This window comes from Equus quagga, chromosome 13 (genome assembly GCF_021613505.1).
Source record: "Equus quagga isolate Etosha38 chromosome 13, UCLA_HA_Equagga_1.0, whole genome shotgun sequence".
In the NCBI taxonomy this organism is placed as follows: Eukaryota; Metazoa; Chordata; class Mammalia; order Perissodactyla; family Equidae; genus Equus; species Equus quagga.
Window position 1 is genome coordinate 21,566,655 of NC_060279.1, and position 23,209 is coordinate 21,589,863.

Below are 23,209 nucleotides of genomic sequence, written 5' to 3' on the forward strand. Positions count from 1 at the left end.
TCTATATAGATTTTGTGTCTTAACACAAAAAAGTTCAGATATACTATACATATAATACACACACATATACTTATGTACACAAATATACACAGATATACACAAATACACAAACATGTAAATAAATAAAGGTAGAGTAGACAGTGTTTTAATGGATTACTTTGAGGTGTGAGAGAAAAAGCAAAGTTGAAGACGACATGGAGGTTTTGGCCTGAGCATTGTGAAGGAGGGAAGTGTTCTTTACTAGGATGAGGAAGACGAAGGGAGGAACAAGTTTGCAAACCACAGCTGGAGTTCCATTACTGACACGGTAAGTGTGAGATGCCCATGAGACACGCGAGTGGAAATATCAGGTACACACCCACAAGTCTGAAGTTCGGGACAGAGATCCAGGCTGGAGATATAAACATGGGAGTCCTTGTCATGTAGATGACATGTAAAGCCATAAAACTGGATGAGATCATTTTTGGAATGAGTGTTAAATAAGTGAGCTGATTATAATTTTCAGTGCTTTGACTATTTAGGGGCATAAACTACTTGGGATAGCTCCCACCTGGTAACATGACCAAGAACCCCTGGAATACCAGAGCCCTCCAGAGACCTTCAGATCTGAGACCCTCACTTCCTCCTCCCTTCTGTAAATGAGAAAACCCAGACCCTGACAGGTTCAGTTTCTTCTCCTCTTTGATAAGCAAGGAAAGTGAGGATAGAGCATTTCTTCTTTAAAAGTATCATAATGTCAGTTGTGGTACAGAAATAACACATATAAGGAAAAAGGGGGGTTATTAAGGAGTGAGAAATAAGCTAGCACCCTACTTTATCCAGTTCAGCCTGTAGGATGTTGTGCATGTTCTTGGCTTGCTGTAACTCCTGTGTGAGCTTGGCTTTCATCTGAGTGCACTCCTGGTCCAGCGTGTGGAAGGAGCGCTGCTGACGGGAGAGCTCCTGAAAAGCAAAACACACACGCATCACACCGACGCTGGTTAACAAGGGAGATTCCAGGGTGAGGCACAAACATCGCCAGGGCGATGCTAGACTGAAAGAGCGGGAGACAACAAGGAGCCAGGCTGACCATCCACTTAGCGATAAACATAATCAGCCTGAGCTCTGGTCCCAGTAATCAAATCCAGGCCTCTGTGGGAAAGGGGAAGGAGGCAGCCAGTTGAACACATGCAAACTAGCCTGTTTCCGCCCCATCCTCAATCTTAAATTAATTATCTCTCTTTTGAAATATCCAGGGGCAAAAGAGAGTAGAGCTGAGCTGTAATAGTCACAACTCAGCCGAGAAATCAAATACACTCAGAAACGGGCTTTAAAATACCAAAGACCACATACCACTTACAATTTAGAATGGTAGGAAGCATATGCCACCAACTAACTTTGATAACCACATAAGGATACTGGATTAATATTTCCAGTTTCTCTAACTAAAAGACTATAGACCTTCAATCTGTATGATACAATTTCAGACTAACTCACCAGAAACTGGTAGCAATACGTGTAGAACAGCATCTTCGGCCCTAACTTGTCTGCCAACTTCTTTCCCCACCACATCAACTACATTTCCTATTTTCCAACCCACAGGCTCTAAAAACACCTATAGAATGTAATACAATTTCCTTCACAACAGAGAGTGTTTCAAAGAAATATGATCCTTTCCTTTGATGTTTGTGCCATGCAGTCGATTCCGACTCCTAGTGACCCTGTGTGCAGCAGAGTGGAACCCTGCCCGGTCTTTCTGCACCATCCTCTCATCTTCTGGTGCTCTATCAGATAATGCTCTGCTGCCATTCATAGGGTTTTCATGGCCAATTTTTTTAGAAATGGGTGGCCAAGTCCTTGCTCCTAGTTTGTCTTGGTCTGGAAGACTCCACTGAAACCTGTCCACCATGGGTGACCCTACTGGTATTTGAAATACTGGAGGCATAGCTTTCAGCATCACAGCAACACGCAGCCACCACAGTACAACCACCAAGGGGTGGTGTGCTTCCCTGACAGGAAAACAAACTCGGGCTGCAGTGTGAGAGCACCGAATCTTTGCCACTAGACCACCAGGGCTGGCTATGATCTTTTCCTACTCAGTATCGAATCTCCAACAAATCAGAAAACATGGATAAAAAAGAACATGCTGACTACTAGCCCCTTCTCCAATCAAAAACAAAAAGATGGAAAGTGTGAAGGAAAATACAGTGACCTTTTCTTCACAAAGCATTTCCTCTCTAGAACAACCTAAAAGATGATCAACAGCTTCTCTTTACAAATGATGAAACTATGAAATGCCCACAGTACCCTTCCGGACAAACTCCTGAATCCATTTACCTTACCTCTTGAAATTCCTTTTCTTTTTCCCTTATTTTCTGTTCCAGAGAACGTTTGGCACTGTCTGCATTTTGTCGCTGACAACTCAAATCTTCAGTGAGTTTTTTCAGTTTTTGTTCCAATGCAGTACACTGACAACAAATAAAAATGTTCAATACAAAACAAAAATTATTCAAGGAAAGACGCAAATATTTTGAATTTTAGAAAAATTAGTCTCAAGATCTGGTTCGAGATTACTGTTGTTTTAATATTGTTATTTTGTAAAAAGTTGGGTTTAAAACTATTAGCCAAATACTAAAACTACCATAATTATTTTAGCACACATAAAATTTATATTTGGGAAACATTAGCAAGGGGGTAAAACATGAGACCATTTAAATAAATACTTCATAATTTGTGCTATGAAAAAAGAAATCACGTCTGAATAATTCATCTAACATTTTGTTGCTTGGAAATGAGAGGTTAAAACGCAGTGATGTTGACCCATATAATTTAGAGGCTGTGGAATAATCAGAGGGTACCCGATACCCTCAATGGACAGTCTGGTAGTCTGTTCCAAGCATAACAGACTTTGTGGGAAATTTTGAATATTAATTGAACAATGCTCCCACTGACGCCATTTTTAACATCTGGAGGTTCATAGTTCTCCAGATACATCACAACTGTTTGTTTTTAACCAAGCTGCCATAAGCAACACAAAGAACACTCTTTTGCCTTTTTACACAGCCAATTATCCTTAAACTAATTTTTAAAACATGAATTACATCAAAATTTAAGATGTTCTTCTAAAATTAAATTGGAACAAAACGGTCTTAAATTTTCAAGTCTTGAAACCTGTTCCTCTGACTCTTCCCCGTGGTGCTCAAATCCTTAAACTGCCCTACCCAATGACTGTAAAGTCCCAGGCAGGAATTAGAACACCTTATGTCGCTGAGGGAGAATTCCCTTGTCTAAAAGAAATGTGCCCCAACTTGGCAAATCTCTCTACTAATATATTACTCTGAGACTCATTATAGTCCCATTTAGAACTATCAGAAATATTAAAAATTTAACAGAGGATTCACAAGAAAAGAAAACACGATGTAACACTTTGCTACAAGACCAATCAGACACCATTAACTAACCCAAGATGGTCATCAAAGTCTGGTCTGATTTTGCAAATATCAGAACTATAAAAATACCACATTCAAAAAGTAAAATATTGAGCCAGTGGTTCAAATTAATCCACTGACTTGGACATTAAGGCACCTTTGTCATTATCCTTAATGTTCTTGAATTCTTTTTTTTTAAGGAAGATTAGCCCTGAGCGAACTGCTGCCAATCCTCCTCTTTTGTTCGCTGAGGAAGAATGGTGCTGAGCCATCATCCATGCCCATCTTCCTCTACTTCATATGTGGGACGCCTACCACAGCGTGGCTTTTGCCAAGCAGTGCCATGTCCACACCTGGTATCCGAACCGGCGAACCCCAGGCCACCAAGAAGCAGAACGTGTGAAGTTAATCGCTGCGCCACCGGGCCGGCCCCTATTCTTGAATTCTTAAATCCCCAACGAAAAGTGCTACACAAATTATTTACAACAGTAAATATGAATTCAACAAATATTTACTGGAAGCCTACTATACATCAAGCACTATTCTAGGCACTAGGGATACAGCAGGAAACAACTCAGACAAAAAAATCATTGCCCAAATAATAGTCCAAAATTTTGATGGTTAACAATTCTCAAGAAAGAAAACCAGGCATGGCAGGGTAGATGAATGAACCCTTGGCACCCTCTGCTGGCCATCCTTCAAACTGCAACACATTTCACTAAAGGATCCCAGGAATCAAACAGCAGGTTAAAAAAGACCCTTACGAGGTATTTACACTTTATTCAAATTTTTCAAAAATCACATTATGATACTGATGATGCAAAATCCATGTAAGAGTAGCTGACCACTAGGTGTCATGAATGCTCCATAGTCCTCTAAAACAGTGCCCAGAGCTGGTCCTTGAAAATATGTAGCATATGACCCTGGGCACTCACTTAGTGCTCTGGGCGCAGCTTTTTCACCCATAAAATGTGAGTGCTGAACTCCAGGTTTGCTGCCAGCCCCAACACTCTGTTTCTACATGAGTTGCAGCCTTGTATCCCACGCGGTTCATAAATACTTGGAAAAGAAGCATACTAGAAACAGCATTTGTTCACTAATGAACATGGTATTGATTTGAGTTAAATTAGGTCCATTTTATTTAATAGGTAATTCTAATGGTAGATCAGGGAACAGCATAAACAAAGCATAATCTGATTTCAGCAACACATTTGACAAAGTCATATTATCCTTAGAGGCAAGATGGAGAAGGTTGGACTGAATTTTCAGTTAGGTGGATTTGTAGTTCATTGAGAAAAATGCAATCCAGAAAGCAGTGAGCAAATGAGTCCTAAGAACCTGGAGGAGGGGCCGGCCCAGTGGCACAGCAGTTAAGTTCACATGCTCCGCTTCAGCAGCCTAGGGTTCACTGGTTCAGATGTGGGCACAGACCTACCACTGCTTATCAAGCCATGCTGGTAGGCATCCCTCATACCCACATATAAAGCAGAGGGAGTTGGGCATGGATGTGAGCTCAGGGCCAGTCTCCACCCCACCTCCCGGCCCTAAGAAAGGAACCTGGAGTAAGTCTCTAACAGAAATAAAGCTAGAGCTGTGTTCTCAGCACTGTCCTAGTCAAAAATCTTAAGTCATCATCTGATAAGGAGAGACCTCATCAAATATGTTAGACAGAACAAGGATTTGGTGATCTTGTCATACCAAACAAAATGATGAAAGATAAGTATAAATCTTATATACAGAAAGGCCTGACTTGGCAAAAATGTAACTGAAAATGAGCTTAACTGACAAGGAACTCAATATAATAAAAACAACTAATATTAATATAAGTTCACCATGTATACCAGGCACTATGTTAAAGCTTTTAGAAAAATTATCTCAGTCTTTACAACAATCCTATGACACAGGCATTACTAGCAGCACTTTATTGATCAGGCAACTGAGGCTCAGAAGTTAATTAAATTAATTCCAAAAGCAACAAAATGGTGATATGGCAGAGCCAGGGATCAAGTCCAAGTCTTTCTAACTTAAAAAACCAATTGACAACCTTAGACTGCATGAAGAGAATAAATACATGGATCACGGGAGGTCATGGTCCCATTACCTTCCACTGCACCTTCATACATCTAATCAATATTTACCAAAAATTTCTCCGTCCAAGCACTGAACTAGGAGAATATCTAAAAATGTACCTGGACTACCACTTCCAGGAAGATAGAATAGATGTGCACTTCCCTATTCCTCCCACCAAGAACAATGCAAAACCCTGGACATTATCTTAAAACACAGTTAAGAACACTCTGTAAGGAGAGAAAGCGTACTGACAAGGGACTTCAGGACTCGAGAGAAGAACATGATGGTACTGAAAGGGAAGAACTATCAATCCACAATCTTATACCCCAAGGAAATATTTTCCAGGAACAAAGAGGAAATCAAGAAATTCTTGGATAAAGGAAAACTAAGAGAATTTGCAGCAAGGTGACCTATCCTAAAAGAATGGTAAAGAAAATTCTTTAGGGGGCTGGCCCCGTGACTGAGGGGTTGAGTTCACATGCTCCACTGTGGTGGCCCAGGATTTCACCGGTTCGAATCCTGGGCACGGACATGGCACTGCTCATCAGGCCACGTTGAGGCAGCATCCCACATGCCACAGCTAGAAGGACCTGCAACTAAGATATACAACTATGTACTGGGGGGATTTGGGGAGATAAAGCAGAAAAAAAAAAGAAAAGAAAAGAAAACTCTTTAAACCGAAAGGAAATGATGAAGAGAGGAAACTTGGAATGAATCAGGGAGGAAGGAAGACCAAAGTAAACAGCAATACTGATACATATTATAGGCTTTCCTTCTCCTCCTCATTTTTCTAAATTATGCTTGACAGTGGAACTGGTTTAATGTGGTTCTAAATGTACATAGAAAAAACACAAGAAAATTATATTATAAATGGGGGAGTTAAAAGAAGGAAAAGAGAAGTAAATTTCCTATAATTCATTAGAGCCAGTAAATACACCACCAACAGATTGTGATAAATAGTGTATATAAAATGTAACATCTAAAACAATCACTGTAAAAGTTCTACAAAGAAATATACTCAAGAACAGTATAGATAAATCTAAATGGAATTCTAAAAAATGTTCAACTAAGCCACAGGAAGAAAATAAAAAAAGAAAAGAGAAACGAAAAAGAAAAAGAAATAGGAAACCAAAAATAAGATGGTAGACAAGCCAAGGCATATCAATAATTACATTAAATGTAAATGATCTAAATATGGTAATTAAAAGACAAATAGAAGAGTGAATCAAAAAATATGACCCAGGACAGCTATTTCAACAAAGGAACCAAGAACATACAATGGAGAAAGGAAAGTCCCTTCAATAAATGTTGCTGGGAAAACCAGATAGCCACATGCAAAACAATGAAAGTAGATCATTATCTTACACTGTACACAAAAACTAACTCAAAATGGATTAAAGATTGAATGTAAGACCAGAAACCGTAAAACTCCTGGAAGAAAACATATGCAGTATGCTCTTTGACATGGTCTTAGCAGTTATCTTTTTGAATATCATGTCCCCTGAGGCAAGGGAAACAAAAGAAAAAGCAAACAAATGGGACTACATCAAACTAAAAAGCTTCTGCATGGCAAAGGAAACCATCAACAAGACAAGAAGACAACTCACCACCCACCAACTTGGAGAAAATATTTGCAAATCATATACCCAGTAAGGGTTTAATATTCTAAAATACATAAAGAACTCATATAACTCAATAACAAAAAAATCAACAACCTGATCAAAAATGGGCAGATGACATGAACAGACATTTTTCCAAAGCAGATATACAGATAGCCAACAGGCATATGAAAAGATGTTCAACATCACTAATTACTAGAGAAATGCAAATCAAAACTACAGTGAGATATCACCCCACACCCATCAGAATGGCTACTATTAAAAAGACAAGAAAAAGCAAGTGTTGGAGAGGATGTGGAGAAAAGAGAACCATTATACACTGCTGGTGGGAATGCAACCTGGTAAAGCCCCCATGGAAAAACAGTATGGAGATGTCTCAAAAAATAAAAAATAGAAATATGGTATGATCCAGCTATTCCACTTCTGGGTATTTCTACAAAGAACATGAAACATTAATTTGAAAAGATATATGCACCCCTATGTTCACTGCAGCAATATTCACAATAGCCAAGACTTGGAAGCAACTCAAGGACCCATCAACAAATGAATGAATAAAGAAGATGTGATATACATATACAATGGAACACTACTCAGCCATAAGAAATATGAAATTGTGCCACTTGCAACAACCTGGATGGACCTTGAAGGTATTATGCTATGCGAAGTAAGTCAGAGAAAGACAATCACTGTATGACTTCATCCATATATGGAAGATAAACAAACAAACATAGAGAACAGACTGGTGGTTATCAGAAGGGAGGAGGGTGGGGGAAGGGTGAAAGGGTAAAGGGGTACGTATATATGGTGCCAGATATAAACTAGGCTTTTGGTGGTTGAACACGATGCAGTCTATACAGAAGCCAAAATATAATGATGTACTCCTGAAGTTTACATAATGTTATAAATCAATATGACCTCAATAATATAAATAAAATACAAAATGACTCAACTAGATGCTGTCTACACTTTAAATAAAGTAACATAGATAGGTTGAAGGCAAAAAGACAGAAAGAATACATCATGCAAATATTAATGAAGAATGCCTATAATACTATCAGATAAAGTAGACTTCAGAATAAAAAAAATTACCAGGGACACTGAGGGACATTGTATAATGAACACGGTCCATCCACCAAAAAGACATAGAAATTCTAAATGTATATGCACCAAACAACAGAGCTGCAAACTATGTGAAGCAAAAACTGGTAGAACTGAAAGGAGAAACAAATCAACAATTATGGGAGATTTCAGAATCCCTCCCAAAAATTGACAGAACAACTAGACAGAAAATCAGCAAGGACATAGAAGAATTCAACACCACCATAAACTAATAGGAGCTAAGGACATTTTTAGAACATTCTACTCAAAAACAGAATATACTTTTTTTTCAAGTGCCCATGAAACATATACCAAGATAGACTAGATTCCACACCATAAAACAAACCTCAACGAATTTAAAAGAATTAAAGTCATAGAGTATGTTCTCTGAACACAATGGAATCAAACTACAAATCATTAACAGAAAGATGAAAATCTCACAACACTTGGAAACTAAACAACGTATTTCAAAATAATCCATGGGTCAAAAAGAAGTCTCAGAAAAAAATTTTTTAATTACACTGAACAGAATAAAAATGAAAATACAATATATCAAAATTTGTAGGACACAGTTAAAGCAGTACCAAGAGGGAAATTTATAGCATCAAATGCCTACATTGGAAAAGAAGAAAAGTCTCACATCAATAATCTAAGCTACCCACCTCAGCAATGTAGAAAAAGAGCAAAATAAACCCAAAGTAAGCAGAAGGAATTAAGAAAGAGCAAAAATCAATGAATTTGAAAAGAGAATAATCAATGAACCAAAGAGCTGATTCTTTAGAAAGATCGATAAAAGACCAATTAAACTGAGAAATCTCTTCCAAGATTGGCAAAGAGAAAAAAAGAGAAGACGCAAATATCAGAAACAAACAGGGAGTCACCAGCTGATCTACAGACACCAAAAGAATGAGGGAATAGTACACACAACTCTACACACATAAGCTTGACAATTTAGACGAAATGGACCATTTCCTCTACAAATACAAACTATCCTAACTCACCCAATATGAAATAATTTTAATGGCTCTATAACTATTTTAAAGATTGAATTTGCAATTTTAAAACTCCCAAGAAAGAAATCTCCAGGCCCGGATGGTTTCATGGAGAATCCTACCAAATGTATAAGGAAGAAATAACATCAATTCTACGCTATCTCTTCCAAAAAATAGAAGAGGAGGGGATGTTTCCCAATTCATTATATGAGGCTAGTCTCACCTCTGATATAAATTACCAAAGACAGTACAAAAAAAAGAAAACAGCTGACCAATATCTCCCATGAACATAGATTCAAAAATCCTTAACAAATTGTTAGCAGATAAAATTCAGAAATAAATAAAAAGAACTATACACTACAACCAAGTAAAGCTTATTCCAAGGATGCAAGGCTCATTCAAATATTTGAAAAGCAATCAATGTAACTCACCATTTTAACAAGCTATTATTTCATACAATGACATATGAATCTACGATTATCTTAAAATAAAAAGATTAATTTTTTTAAAAAGACAGAAAGAACCTGCCCTCAGGAAGCAAATAGGAGACAAAGGTCTACCTACCACAGCTGTTTTTACCTACTGCCTTAAAAATATCTAGAGAGCTTACCAAAAGTTAATTTCTTAGGCCTACGTTAGACATAGGATTAATTTTGCAAGGTTCTCAGTGATTCTGACAATTAGCCAAGTGTGGGAACCACAGGCTAGAACACAAATAATGACATTAAAAGGGTCATAAGGGGGATGCCAGGAGAAAAGATCTCAGTGCATTAAGAGATGAGGGAAAGAGCTCACAGGATGAGGAACATGTCAAGAGTATTCCAAGAGGAGGGTGTGCCAAGCAGAAAGGCAAATGTGAGCAAAACACCAGGCCCAAAAAAGGTTAGGTTCAAGAAACACCAAATAATCATGGTTGGTCCTAGAAGATAATTCGTTTTTCTCTACAGTTGTCACCATATACCATACTATCCATGTGACTCATACACTTATGTCACATCCCCCATTAGGATGAAGTTCCACAAGGGCAATGATCTTTGTCTATTTTCTCACTGCTCCATCCCCAGGTCTAGAACAGTGCCTGACACATGGAAGGCAATCGATAAATATTTGTTGAATGAGTTGGTGAATGAATGAAGAGTAGAAAAAAGAGAAGAAAAGACTAGAGAAGTAGGTTGGGGCCAAAGCAATTACAACAACAACAATAACAACAAACAAAAGAATCCTCAAATAACAGGCTAAGAAGCTTGGCCTTAATTAGAGCCTTAAGATTAAATGGCAGAACATATACTGGATCCTATGAATAGATCGATTAAATTCCATCGTATGTCCTAAAACTTTTTTAAAGTTCCATTACTTCAAAGTGCCTCTTCTACGTGCCAGGCACCACACCAGGTGCTGTAGATACATAATCTTTATTCTTCACCACCCTCTGAGACATAAAAGAAACGAGTGATTTGCCCAAGTCACTCAGCTGGGAGAATGTGCAGTCCGGATTGGACCCAAGATCTACCCAACTCTAAAAGACTTTACTAGTTCAACTGCATCAGTATTACCTGGTATTTATTAATAAGGTCCATTACTAACATTTATTTCAGAAACGTAAGTAGAAAGTACTCTTTCCAAAGAATTGCATGAAGAAATGGAAATTTTTTCCGATAACTCATGAAAAGTCAAGTACCTTGGTTGATGCCTGGTCATACTGTGCTGTTGTTCTCACTAGTTCATCTCTACTTTTATTCGAAACTTTCTCTTTTTCAATTAATTCCACTTTTGCTCTCTCCAGTTGGAGTTGGAGTTCTTGAAATTTATTCACTTGCCCTTTCATTTCTTTTTCTTGTCCTTGCAGACGTAGTTCCAACTCACTAATCTTGCTCCTTAGCTCTTAAATCACAAACAAAACCCAAATTCCAATTAATATATATTTTTCACAAATAATTTACAATTAAATTCAGAATGTATGATTTGTTACTCTGCACAAATATAAATCAATTCACCTTAAACACAGAAGCTACTTTAGTGGGATTGAATTTCAATGTTTAGTCTCTATTGTCTTTTGGATTCAAACATCCCACAGAAAGCAGAAGAAACAAATTTTCTTATGTTTTCACAGAGAAACTTGGGGGAGAAAATGCTTTTCTAAAATTGTGAATAGAATCTCAGCAAAGCTGCAAAAAGCACATGACATTTAACACGCTTTGTTAAAACTACCACTTGGTTTTATACACTGGCAAAAAAATATTTGTTTTGTGCCCATATCAATGCAAATGAGCACTAGGCAGTGAAAAATTCACCCTCCCATATTCTCTGGTAGATTTATCTCCAGTAAAGATGAAGACAGTGTGAACTTCCTATATTGCCAAAATTAACAATAATTTTTTTTCATTTTTTTCCGCACATACACACAATATGGGTTCCAACGGCACTGGCAGTATGACAGCTCTCACCAGTGAACAATGACGGTGATTTTCAATATATCATAGCAGTGGAAATTATCAGTCTGCAGAGTAGATTCCAAAACACCACCTGGTGCCCTTGGCTGTCAGCTGCAGTGCGGTACAGCAGCCAAACTTACAGGTTTGCTCTCATATGGACGACCTGGCAGGGCAGAGCAAAGCTGTTCGGCAGACGCATGCCACACCTCTGGCCAAAGCAGCCTAGGCCACATGATTGTTCCATGGGCCACAAAGGGAGCCTGATGAGAAGTGTGGGAAGTGTCAACTACAACCAACCTACTCGCCCTCCTTCGGAAAGACAAGTCAAAGCCACTCATCCTACTTTTGAAGGCTTCAGGACACCAGCTTTTCAGTACAAATAAAGGTACATTCCAAAATTGTGGTATCTTTACTTATTGTAGAAAAGACAGTATTTCACATCAGCACACTGGGATGTTGCCCACCGATGTGTCTAACAAAACACATAAGCACTTCATAGGACTAAAAATGTCTGGAATCACCTCTGAAATTATCTCAGAAAAATTTAATATAGAACTAAATTTTGCTCAAGAAGTTACCTTGATTCTGGGCTTTTAATTGATCCAAAAGATAGGAATTGCTAGAATCCTCACAGAAACTGCCATTAGCATCTCTTTTCCCCATTTTCAAAGTCGATCTACTTGGAGTCACCTCCCCAGAAAAGTGAGATGCAGAGAAATCTCTCCCAATCGGAGTTTTTTGAGCACTTGATGAAAGACGACTTGGGGTCTGTTCTTGTTGCCATGAGAACACGGACGATGAAGCCTGATGTCGGGCAATGTCTCGGTGATTCATGGTGCTTTGGGGAATAGCCTGGCTCACTTTCTGTAAAAATAGAAATCTTTAGAGCTCTTTAGAGTCTCAATATTCAAGGCTATTTATTTTCAGAGAGAACATAAAGCCATGATGCCAAGAAGTTAACTCTTCCACTGTGTACCAAGAAAGAATGTTCATCATGTCAAGGGAACCATTAAGTCCCAATACCCAGTGAGGAAATTTTCTGTCGGTCAGACTTCAGCATTGAAGGGTTAAAGCCAGTACCATTTGAGGCTCAATCTATTTTAAATGGGCGTTTTGCATTTATTCTGCATCCCTTAAATACTCCATTAAACACACGTGAGTATTCACCGCCATTTTGAATTCTGATATTGATTTTCCTTTGCCATCTTTGGTCACCTCTCCCTGTGGCTTTGCACAAAGAGAACCAAAATTAAATATTAACCTAAAGAATTCTTTCAAGAATCTCACTTTCCACCATATCACTCCCCCGAAAATGTCATATATGGTATTCTGTACTATATAATACACATTGTGTATTTTGTACTGCCTTGAATTATTCCTTTGGTTCTTCTCTCAGGCTCCATTCTGACAAATATCAAGACTTGGCTGTAGATGCTGCATTAAGCTTTTTACAGCAAGTGCTTTTCTTGCCACAGGGAGAGGTTTCATGTTTATGGAGATTCATATTCCTCCATAAATAACTCTGGGAATCAATGTCAGGGGCAGAATTGGTACCAATGACTGAACTGGATAACAAAGCATATGCTATTTCTAGGACAAACCAGAAAATTATTGTTTAATTTTTATTCATCTTGATAAGCAGTGTCTTGCTACATACCAGAATCCTGGTTACCTCAAGGGTTAATGTCATAAAAAAGTTAAAAGTGTTAAAGTTCTAATAGATACTTATTGATCCTCAGTATTTAAGGTATCTACTTAAAAACTCAACCTTAAATTGTTTGCTGAAGGGTGCCATCTCCCCAAGTTCTTATATTTGGTGGAAATGCACCATTAAGTGCCAAACTGGGCTGTTATTTTTTTTTCTAGCAAATAAGTTCATGAGAGCAGAAACGGTAAAGGCAAATTCTGTAGATACCAGATATTTTCAAGGTCAGTCCCTGAACTGTAAGCAAGGGTTTCTAACCCTTGCATTTTTATCTTGTCGACATTAAGCAAATCTCCTCACCCACCGCTCTCAGCTTATTCACCCACATCAAAACGGAGTTCAGAACACTTGTCAGCAACTCATTTAAAAGAATTGACGAGATTATGTTGATAACATTCTCCTCTGAAATAAACTTCATAAATAACGATCCTCAAACCCCATGTTCCTGGTAGCAATCACCACATTCTAACAAAAGAACCGAACAGGAAGCAGCTGCTTCCCGGTGACAAAGCCAGCCAGTGAGTGTCAGGAATGACTCTTGGTCCTACCTTCTCCAAATACTCTACTTATCATTAGATCTTAATAGGGAAATAACTACATGGCTACTGTTCCCCTGGAATTTGATGAACAATTAAGATTTGGAGATAAGCTAATCTCCCAGCTCTATTTTACTCATCTCATCTATTTTTAAAACTAGGAAATTTCAACATACTTCTCTAACTATATACTCGATCATAAGGCCCGGAATGAACTTACTTTAGCCTGCAATGCTTTAACTTCTGCCTCTAATCTTTTTCGTTCTTCAACTTCTTTATTATATTTTTCTTTTAGATCCTCATACTTGGAACCTAAACACAGACAAGGAGATGCAGTTTTATTTCGATCCCTGATTTCATGAAGGAATTCACAGATCAATAATCATCACAATAGATAATCTAGAAATTAGTATCTTAGTATATCAAGTAAAAGAACATTTTGATTAGGGCAACAAATAACTGATCAAATTACTCAAATATGAAAATACACAGAAACATAGGTGTTTTGAATATTCGAAAACTGAATTATTTTTAAAAACATCCCAGAGAAGGATAAAGATAAAAGTTTAAAGGTTTAATGTGGCAGCTCAACAGAGTTCAACAAATACACAAATGGATATGTAACAAGCGGTTGCGTTTTTTTTTTTAATGCCCAAATTAGAAGTTGAATTCAAAGTTGAATTAATTCATTTCTTTGGCAGAATTTAAATCTCAATAAAAGCGCTTTTTACACTAAGGGAAAAAATCCTTACCGCTATAATAGTGACTTGGCGTCAATGGAGTTGCAAAAATTTTTTGTGGTGTACTGCACGGATTCAGAGAGACATCTGCAGACTGGGCAGTTTGTTGGCTTCTTTCAAGTTCAGATTTACACCTGTTAGAGGAGGACCCAAGAGGATGCAAATCAGAGTAAAGGCTATAGGATACCTACACCATATGTTTCCAGAGTAATAAACTTACAAAGGAAGCCCCCCTCTAAGGATTCCTACCACTTCACTTACCCAACAGACATTTAATAAGAACTAACTTGTATGACAGACATAAACTCAGTCCCCTGTCTTCAAAGGAACTCAGGCTAGTTAGGGAAACAGAAATATAAACCAAGAATTACAGTGTTATAAAGGCTATGATGAAGATCCGTAATAACCATTGTAGTAGTAAAGAGTAAGGAGGTTGGAAATATAGTCCAGGCAAATTTTATATTCTAAGCCAAAGAAAGACAGAGAGATATAAAAGAACTCAGAACTCAGGAACACAAGAGAAAACTGCTATCATTGAAGCTTGGGTACAAATCGTGAGAATGGATGGCATTACTTATAATATTAGTTACCACAAAAACATAGACTTGACATACATACCATGTATTGTGTGACTTTTTTAAAACACAGATATAAAAATCAAGTTAATATAACACATCTCGAAACGATATGGCTGGAAACAGACACGAAGAAATGGGGAAAGTAAGCTATATATTGTATATATGTACAGAATATCCCTACCGTTTGTGCTCTGAACACCCTTCAGAATCAAACAACCTATTTTAAGAGGACTCAATTCTTCCAAGTCTCTAATATCTCTGATTTTAGCTTAACACAAAAATAAAACGAACACCCTATTACAATGGCTAATGACGTGCACCAGTCTTTTTGCCATCAATGCATTACTCAAAGCAGGGAATGAAGAAAGTGCCTTGGTGCCCTAGCTCCGCCAAGCTCCAAATTCAATCTGGGAAGAAAGAAGCACTGTGCGAGCTGAAAGTGACCACTCAGCAAATCAAATCATCACTTTCGAACTTACAGGAGGTAACAGCACTGTCCAATACAAATATTCTATTAACATGAAAAAAGTAACAAGAAATAAGTGACTTTAATCTTAATATTTAACTTGATATTTTCAGAATACTATCTTTTCAACTTGCAATCAATACAAACATTATTAATGAGATATTTTACATTTCTTTGTGCTAAATCTTCAGAATTTGGTATGCACTGTGTATTTACAACACACCTCAATTGCACCAGCCACATTTCAAGTGTCGGGCAGCCAAATGCAGCCAGCGTCTCCCATATTGGACAGGGCAGGTCTACAGACTCACCAAAGGTCTCACAAGGTTGGTGATTCAAGAGAGGAATTTTGAAGAACCTTGCAAAATCAGTGTTTTTTCCCCTCTCAAATTCACCTTACCCCTGTTTCCCTATTCTTTCATTTTAAAAATATAAAAGTTTATTTATCTTAAATACTAAATAAAAATATACCCTGCTATTATAAACCTGTTGTTTCTCCTTTCTCTTAGGGAGAAAACCACCACCACCAGAAAAAGCACTAAATTAAGCTGTTTTCTACTAGGTTTAACTATATGAGATTGCCACCATGCTACAGTTTTGGCCATCATTTCAAATGGTTCAAACTAACTTGTTCAAGACATTCCTGAAACCTAATCAGTGGCCACTGACGGAGAAATAAGTTCCTGCACTCCACTTGAAGGTTACCAGTGAGAATTTGAAAACTATACTCGATAATGTTGTAGTTTATAGTTTTTATACTATAGAAAACTATACTCAACAGTTTTTATAGTCTAAAGTTTACAGTTTACAAACTTTCTTAAACATCTAAATGGAGAGATAAGAATATTTTTAAACTAAATGTGCTATGGGGGTATCCTAACCCCATGATATGACAATGACAGCTAATAACAACTGATAACAATGCTACCATTTTACAGTTGCTACATGTCATGTACAATCCTGAGCACTTTATATTTGCAAGTATTGCTACCAAATGGCATTGTGCAATGAAATATAGAAATGTATACAAAAGTCTTTGTTCCTAAAATGTTAAAAATACAAACATTTCCATCTAAATTGTTAAAACCACTATTTCTAAAACCAACAGCAAAAATGTGCTTTCCAAAGAAATAATTATTCCAACATACTGAGGTGAGCTTCCCACTTCCCTAGCACCTCCTATCCAAAACAAATGCCTATCGTTCATTCATTTATTCAACAAATATTTGAGGGCCTGCAGTTGCCAAGTGCAATGGACCAAGTGATGAACAAGACAGACAAGGTCTCTGTTCTCATGGAGTTAGAGATGACAGACAACAAACAAGAAAACAAAAAACTCAATGAGATCGAAGTTTATTTATCATTCATACACACAACTTATAGACACCACCTTCCTATAGGGATAGGAAACAAAATTAGAAAAAGATTTCTGTGCATGTGAATGATCTTCACAGAAAGAAAAATAAAAGTGATTTTAAAATGTTTTAACTTTCAGAAATATGTTTGATATGTAGGTAGAATTAAGATTACTATAGCTATGCCAGGAAAAAAAGTTTCTTGGTATCAAGATATGTATTAATTACAAAAGGAAAAATAGTGATTTTACAGTGGAGAAACACAGACAACACCTTAACCAAGTGATCAAGTTAAAAGTCATAATAAATCACGTACCCTCTGATTTGATGCACTGAGAAAGACACAACACTACTTCTGCAGTACTCTTACCAAAAATTTATAACCTCAGTCTGACCCAGTGGTTCTCAATCCAGGATGATTTTGCCATCCCAAAGGATATTTGGCAATGCCTGGAGACATTTTTGATTGTCAAAACTTGGAAATGGAGTAGATGCTACTGGCATCTAGTGGATAGAGGCCAGGCGTGCTGTTAAGTATCCTACAATGCACAGGGCTGCCTTCCACGAGGAATAATCTAGTCCAAAATGTCAACTGGGACACTGCTGGAAAACTCTGATCTAATCAGTGAAAAAACAGCAGGCAAACCCAAATTGAGGACTATTCTACAAAAGAGCTGACGAATACTCTTCCAAAATGTAAAGGTCACAAGAAGACAAGAAACTGTCACAGCTTAGAAAAAGACTAAGAAAACATCAACAAATGCAAGGCGGAATCCTAGATCAGTTCCTGGAACAGAAAAAGGACATTCCTGAAAAAACTACTGAAATCCTAACAGTCCACAGTTTACTTAATAATATTGAATCAATGTTTATTTCTGGTCTCATTGTATTTTGGTTATATAAGATGTTAACAAGCGTTTCTGTAAGTCTAAAGTTCTTTCAATATAATTTATTATTATAATTTCTGGGTGTGCATTTGCCAAACCAACAAGGGGGCAAACTGCTGAAGTCTTTTGGCTTTTAGCCTTTATCACTCCTTGTTATTTTGACAAAATTCGATTATTAGAACAAGAAGGTACCACTTATAAGCTAGCAGTTATTAGGTCCCACTAACTTTATTTTGATTAATGCCTCTTGTTGTTTGGGGGATTTTTTTTTTTAATGTAAGAGTAGTAATAAGCACCGTTTTATTGCTTAAATATGGCATTGAAACTGGCAAATTGATTATGTAATGCTTAAGATGGGGATCTTCGAAGGAACTTCTTCTTGACTTCACTTCCTTCCCTTTCCAATTAGATTCCACAGCACATGACTTTAACCACTCTCTTCCCAATATCCTTGATTATTCCATTGTCTTCTACCCCATTACCCTGGCCAAGAACAACCAGAAATCCATCCTTCTGTTTACCTTCTCAGCACTTACATCCCAGATGCTAAAGAAAAAAAAAAAAAAAGACATACAACTCTACAGATTGGTCCCACTATAATTTCTGGTCTCCAACCTCAATTAGGCCCTCAGTGTTTCTCAGTCCTTTTGTAATTCCCTACCTCTCATTCTCTACAACAGCTTTTCCACTCAGAGAAAACATAAGCCATCAGTATAAGCCATGCTTTAACTTCCCTCCATCTTTTCAGTAACCACTGTTGCTAGTTTTTGTATTATTTATTATAGTATCACCCAGTAATAATCACAGTGTCTGGCACATAAAGCAGCTTAATAAACATATGCTGCATGAATAAATAAGCAAACAACCATTTAATGAATTTATATAGTACTAAGCCTTGCAATGATAGGACTGAAGTATAAAAGAAAAGAATTAATTTTCCTCAAATCATTCTTTATTCCACTGGAAAAAAATATATTGCAATGTATAATAATTACATCCTTAAAGGAAAAGATAAATGCATCTGATGAATCCATACAAAGACATCAATGTATATATATCATTCAAAAAAAAATTACCTTTTAAGTTCCTGTTCCAGTTTTTCTATTTGTTTCTTGCTTGAATTCAGTTGTCCTTCTTGGAAATTCACTTGCGACTCCTTGACCTGAAGATCATGGGCAATCTTCTGCTTGGTCTTCTCCAGATTTTCACATATTTCCATCAAGCTTTGGTTCTCCCTTTTCAGGTTCGTGCCCTCAGTTTTTTCATTCTCCACCTAATGGGAATCGTTCAAAAGGAAATCGTTCTCTTACTCAGTGAGTTTACCAGGGTATTATTTGTGAATCTGAGTTTAACAATGACAGCTAAGTTTCTGAGATACGGTTGTAATAATCCAGATGTCAATGCTTGATGAACACAGACATCTTAGATGACCTCACTTTGAAGCCTATAGACATGAAATGTCTACAAAGCCATGGATTACATCGTCTTTGGCCAAAGCCACACATACTCATCCTAGAAAGGAGATTTAATATGCTTTCGAGTATTAAAAAAATAAAAAATAAACCCTATAAATTTCCCTTAGCAATTCACTTTCAAGTTCGGCTGCTCAAGCTAATGACTCTAAGAAACCGGGAAACTCTCTCACTTGCAAAAACCTTTTGGAAGCAGTGACTGTATCACTGTCTTCTTGGCTAATACAGAGGCAAGAAAGGACTGGTGATGTTTTCATGTTGTAGTCCTGAAGAGACAAGTTCTGGAAATACGAGGGGGAAAAGCCCCCTCTCAGAAAGCGATATCCATTTGGACTGCAACGCACTTAAATACTGTCCCCAGATTCACAGCCAGAGACTTTTGGCCTTGCTGGTGCAGAACGCAAAAGCAGTTCCCAATTCCTGGTCCGAAACAGAAGTGAAAATGGAACCCAGCAGCCCTAAATATTTGCAGATAAGCAGAAATGAGGACAGAGGATGGAGAAAATGAGGCGATTAAAATAAAAATGACTCCAAAAAGGAGAGGAGGGAATTAACACCTGACGATAGCAAAATCATTTTTCTCTAAACTTAAAGGACCAAGATGAAATCAATACCAGCATTACAGTGATACCTTCTGTTTTTGCTTCTGCAATGCGGCCTCCAGAGTTTCAAGCTGAAACTGCCTCTGCTGCCTTTCCTTCTTCAGTTTGTCGAGCTGTCCTTCAAGCTCTTGAATTTTCTGAAGAGCTCTTGTAGGCAGGCCTTCTTTCCATTCTTCCAAAGCCCAGCTCATTTTGCTCTCCTTCCTTTATCACTCAAACATTTAGAAATTAACTGAAAAGAATAACCAGATTGTGGGTCTTAAGACAGTAAAGGAAACGTAATGTTCTAAGACTAATGAGTCTACACAAGCACCACTAAGAATCAAGTTTCAAAACTCCACATTTCAAAAGATAACACAGTACAACATCTATCTTCTCCATCCTCTGAAAGGCCCCTCCCCATAACTCTGATTGTGAAGTACATCACATGCTTCTTTAGCTTCCTCTTTCTTTCTCTCTTTCTCTCTTTCTTTTGAGGAAGATTGGCACTGAGCTAACATCTGTGCCAAAATTCCTCTATTTTATGTGGGATGCTGCCACACCATGGCTTGCCGAGAGGTACTGGGTCCACACCCAGGATCCAAACCTGCAAACCCTGGGCCGCCAAAGCAGAGTGCACGAACCTAACCACTACGCCACTGGGCACCCCCTCCAATTTTATTTTTCATTTTTGACTTCTTATACGGCTACCTGCTTTCTACTGCTCACCTGACTTTCCTTATACAAAACATGAATATTTTGCTATAAGGTTTCAGATGAAATAGGTCCTGTAAACAAATAAAATGCACGACAAGTTATTTTGCAAATGCTCTTCTTTCCCTTCTTTACATTGTTAACTCCCACTCATACTTTGTCCCTCTTCCTCTGGGAAGCGTTCCCTGAGGAGACCCATCCATAACCTGGTGGCATCTCCCGGTCACAGTCTCTCATGGCACAGGTCCACCCTCTCCTTCCAAGCAGTTATCAGTTGTCGAATTAATGCATGAATGAACAAAGAGTGAATGCCATATAATAACAGAACCACTGCAAAATGCAGTGAAGTCATGCTCCAGACAGACCTTAGCAGGAAACAGGTATATAGTCTTAATGATTCAAATCCCAGCTTGGCCACCTACTAGACGTGTGACCTTGGGCATGTTATTTAACTGCTTTGTGCCTCGGTTTCCTCGTTTGTAAAATGGGGATAATAACGGTGTGACTTCCTAAAGTCTTAGAACAGCATCTCCTGATAAGCTTTCTGTACACGTTAGCTATTATGTTGGTCCTTGAAAACACTTTTTCATTTGTATATTTCAGCCTATGGTACCAACCCACAAGTGGCCTGCCTCCTTCTCAGCCACATCTTAGAAAATTTAAATCACCTGGGAGAAAAGTATGGCAATTCTTCTTTACTCATTAGCCTTTAGAACTTAAAGAAAAAAGCATTCATTTCCCAGTTATTTTGGCAACAGAGTAAGGATTCTTTTTTTACTAAATGAAGTCCACAACCATTTTAGTGTTTTGTTTCAATTGACTTTGAATTTCAACGAAATTTTTATCAGAACAACTAATAAGTAGTTGATGAAAGTACTAAGAATGATAAAAAGATTTTCAAAAATTAAGAGAGAAGCAAAGATCTCAGAAAACGCATAATGTAGATATCAAGCCTAGGAAAGCTGTGTTTTCTCTGCTAGTTGAATTTTTTTTTTCCAGGTCTCAGCTCTTTGAACACAGCATCTTAAACTCCACTCCCATTTGCCCCAAAACTCTTATGCCTGCCTCTCCACCAACAAAAGACAGTTTACAGGTCCCGATAGGCTACTCCTTCCATTCTGACCTAGCTTGCTCACTCAGGGGTGGGAGTACGCACCCTTGAGGCACACAACTATAACTGTCCTAAAGAATTCTGCTAGCCACTGAAAGCATTAGGTCAAGACGCCAGAGCCAACAAAATGTGACGTGTGACAGCCCCCCCCCCCCAACCCCCAGCACTGCAGGCCCAGTTTTCACGCTTTTCCTTTATCGCAATCCCCCATTTCCACCAAGAAACCCGAGTCTCCGCCTACGGGGCGTGGGGGGTACCATGGTGAGCCTGAGAATACGCTGCCTGCTCCTCTAGATCAGACTCAAGAGATAGGAGTCAGGTCATTTATTTCTGGGTTCTCATAACTCAGCAGAACCAGGTACACAGGCATATCCAAATAAATGCGGAAGGCAGGAGAGAAATGCTCTCGCAACTAACAATAGGCACACCGACCCGCCGCCCAGATCAAAACCCAAGCTTGCGCCTCCTCCACGCAACAAAGGACCGATATCCACATTTCAAATAGGAGCCACTGGTTCCTGAACGTGGAAGGCTGCTAGGAAATACCTGCTGATCTCCAATTCTTTGACCTTTCAGAGGAGGAAACTGATCCCCCAAAGTGCGAGGTGGTGACCGAGCAGGGTCTCTGGATACTACTGCGAGCACAGCTTGACCCGGAGCAGAGAGGGGCGCCGACACCCCCTAAGAAGCTCACCGGGGTCGGATTCTCCAGGCCCGTCAGGAGCGAGGGGGCAGTCCGCTGCACCTTCGGGGCCGGGAGCGCGATCCCACAAGCATCCCCGCCCAGTATCCTAGGGGAGACAGCCAGCGGCTCCCCTACGCACGCCGCCGGAGCCGGGACCTAGGCAGGATGCTCACCTTGCTGGCGGGGAAGGGAAAACAACCCCGCAGAGAGTCGGGTTCCGGTGCAGCCTCCGCGGGCTGGAGCGCAGATTCCGATTCAAACTGCCCGCGGCCGCCACCCGTTTTCAATTCGCCCGCTTCCGGTCTCGACGGCACTCGCCTCCAAGCCTATTGGGCGCCGCGAGCAGCTGTGAGCCAATCCGCTTCCGCGCACTCGGATTGCGGCCTTTGATTGGTCCTTTCGGATGGATTTAAAAATCAAGTTATCACCACCTGGCTGCCGGCGCCGGAGTTAGAGTTTTGTTGCTCTTGCAGGGGGGCGGAGACCACGTGCTGTTGCTGAGGCTAGAAGATGTTTTGATCCTCTATTTCCGCAAAAGCCAGGGAGTGGGCCGGCTGATTAGGAGGGTGTGGTCTATCGCCTACAGCCAGCGGTGAGGCGCTGTCTGGTGAAAACTCTTAATGCTGCACGTATATATCTACTTATTTATTAAATATTTAAATCAGGATAGAGATATTAGGTACTATGCTGCCATGCGTTCTTCATCCAGTACCATTCTTAACAATTCTTTGACGGAAGTATTCTCATTTTATTTAAAAGTA

General features: G+C 38.7%; 1 protein-coding gene across 1 annotated transcript in view; it reads right to left on the reverse strand.

The window, feature by feature from the left end:
* Positions 1-22,709, reverse strand: part of CENPF (centromere protein F) — a 57,126-nt gene extending 34,417 nt beyond the window's left edge. Inside the window, exons 1-9 of the mRNA XM_046683207.1 lie at positions 22,622-22,709; positions 19,989-20,191; positions 18,962-19,158; positions 14,612-14,733; positions 14,080-14,171; positions 12,197-12,482; positions 10,865-11,067; positions 2,322-2,447; positions 814-942 (exon numbers count right to left, since the gene is read on the reverse strand). Of these exons, the coding sequence (XP_046539163.1) occupies positions 814-942; positions 2,322-2,447; positions 10,865-11,067; positions 12,197-12,482; positions 14,080-14,171; positions 14,612-14,733; positions 18,962-19,158; positions 19,989-20,150 (1,317 nt within the window). The 5' untranslated portion in view covers positions 20,151-20,191; positions 22,622-22,709. The remainder of the gene's footprint in view (positions 1-813; positions 943-2,321; positions 2,448-10,864; positions 11,068-12,196; positions 12,483-14,079; positions 14,172-14,611; positions 14,734-18,961; positions 19,159-19,988; positions 20,192-22,621) is intronic.
* Positions 22,710-23,209: the final 500 nt, after the last annotated feature.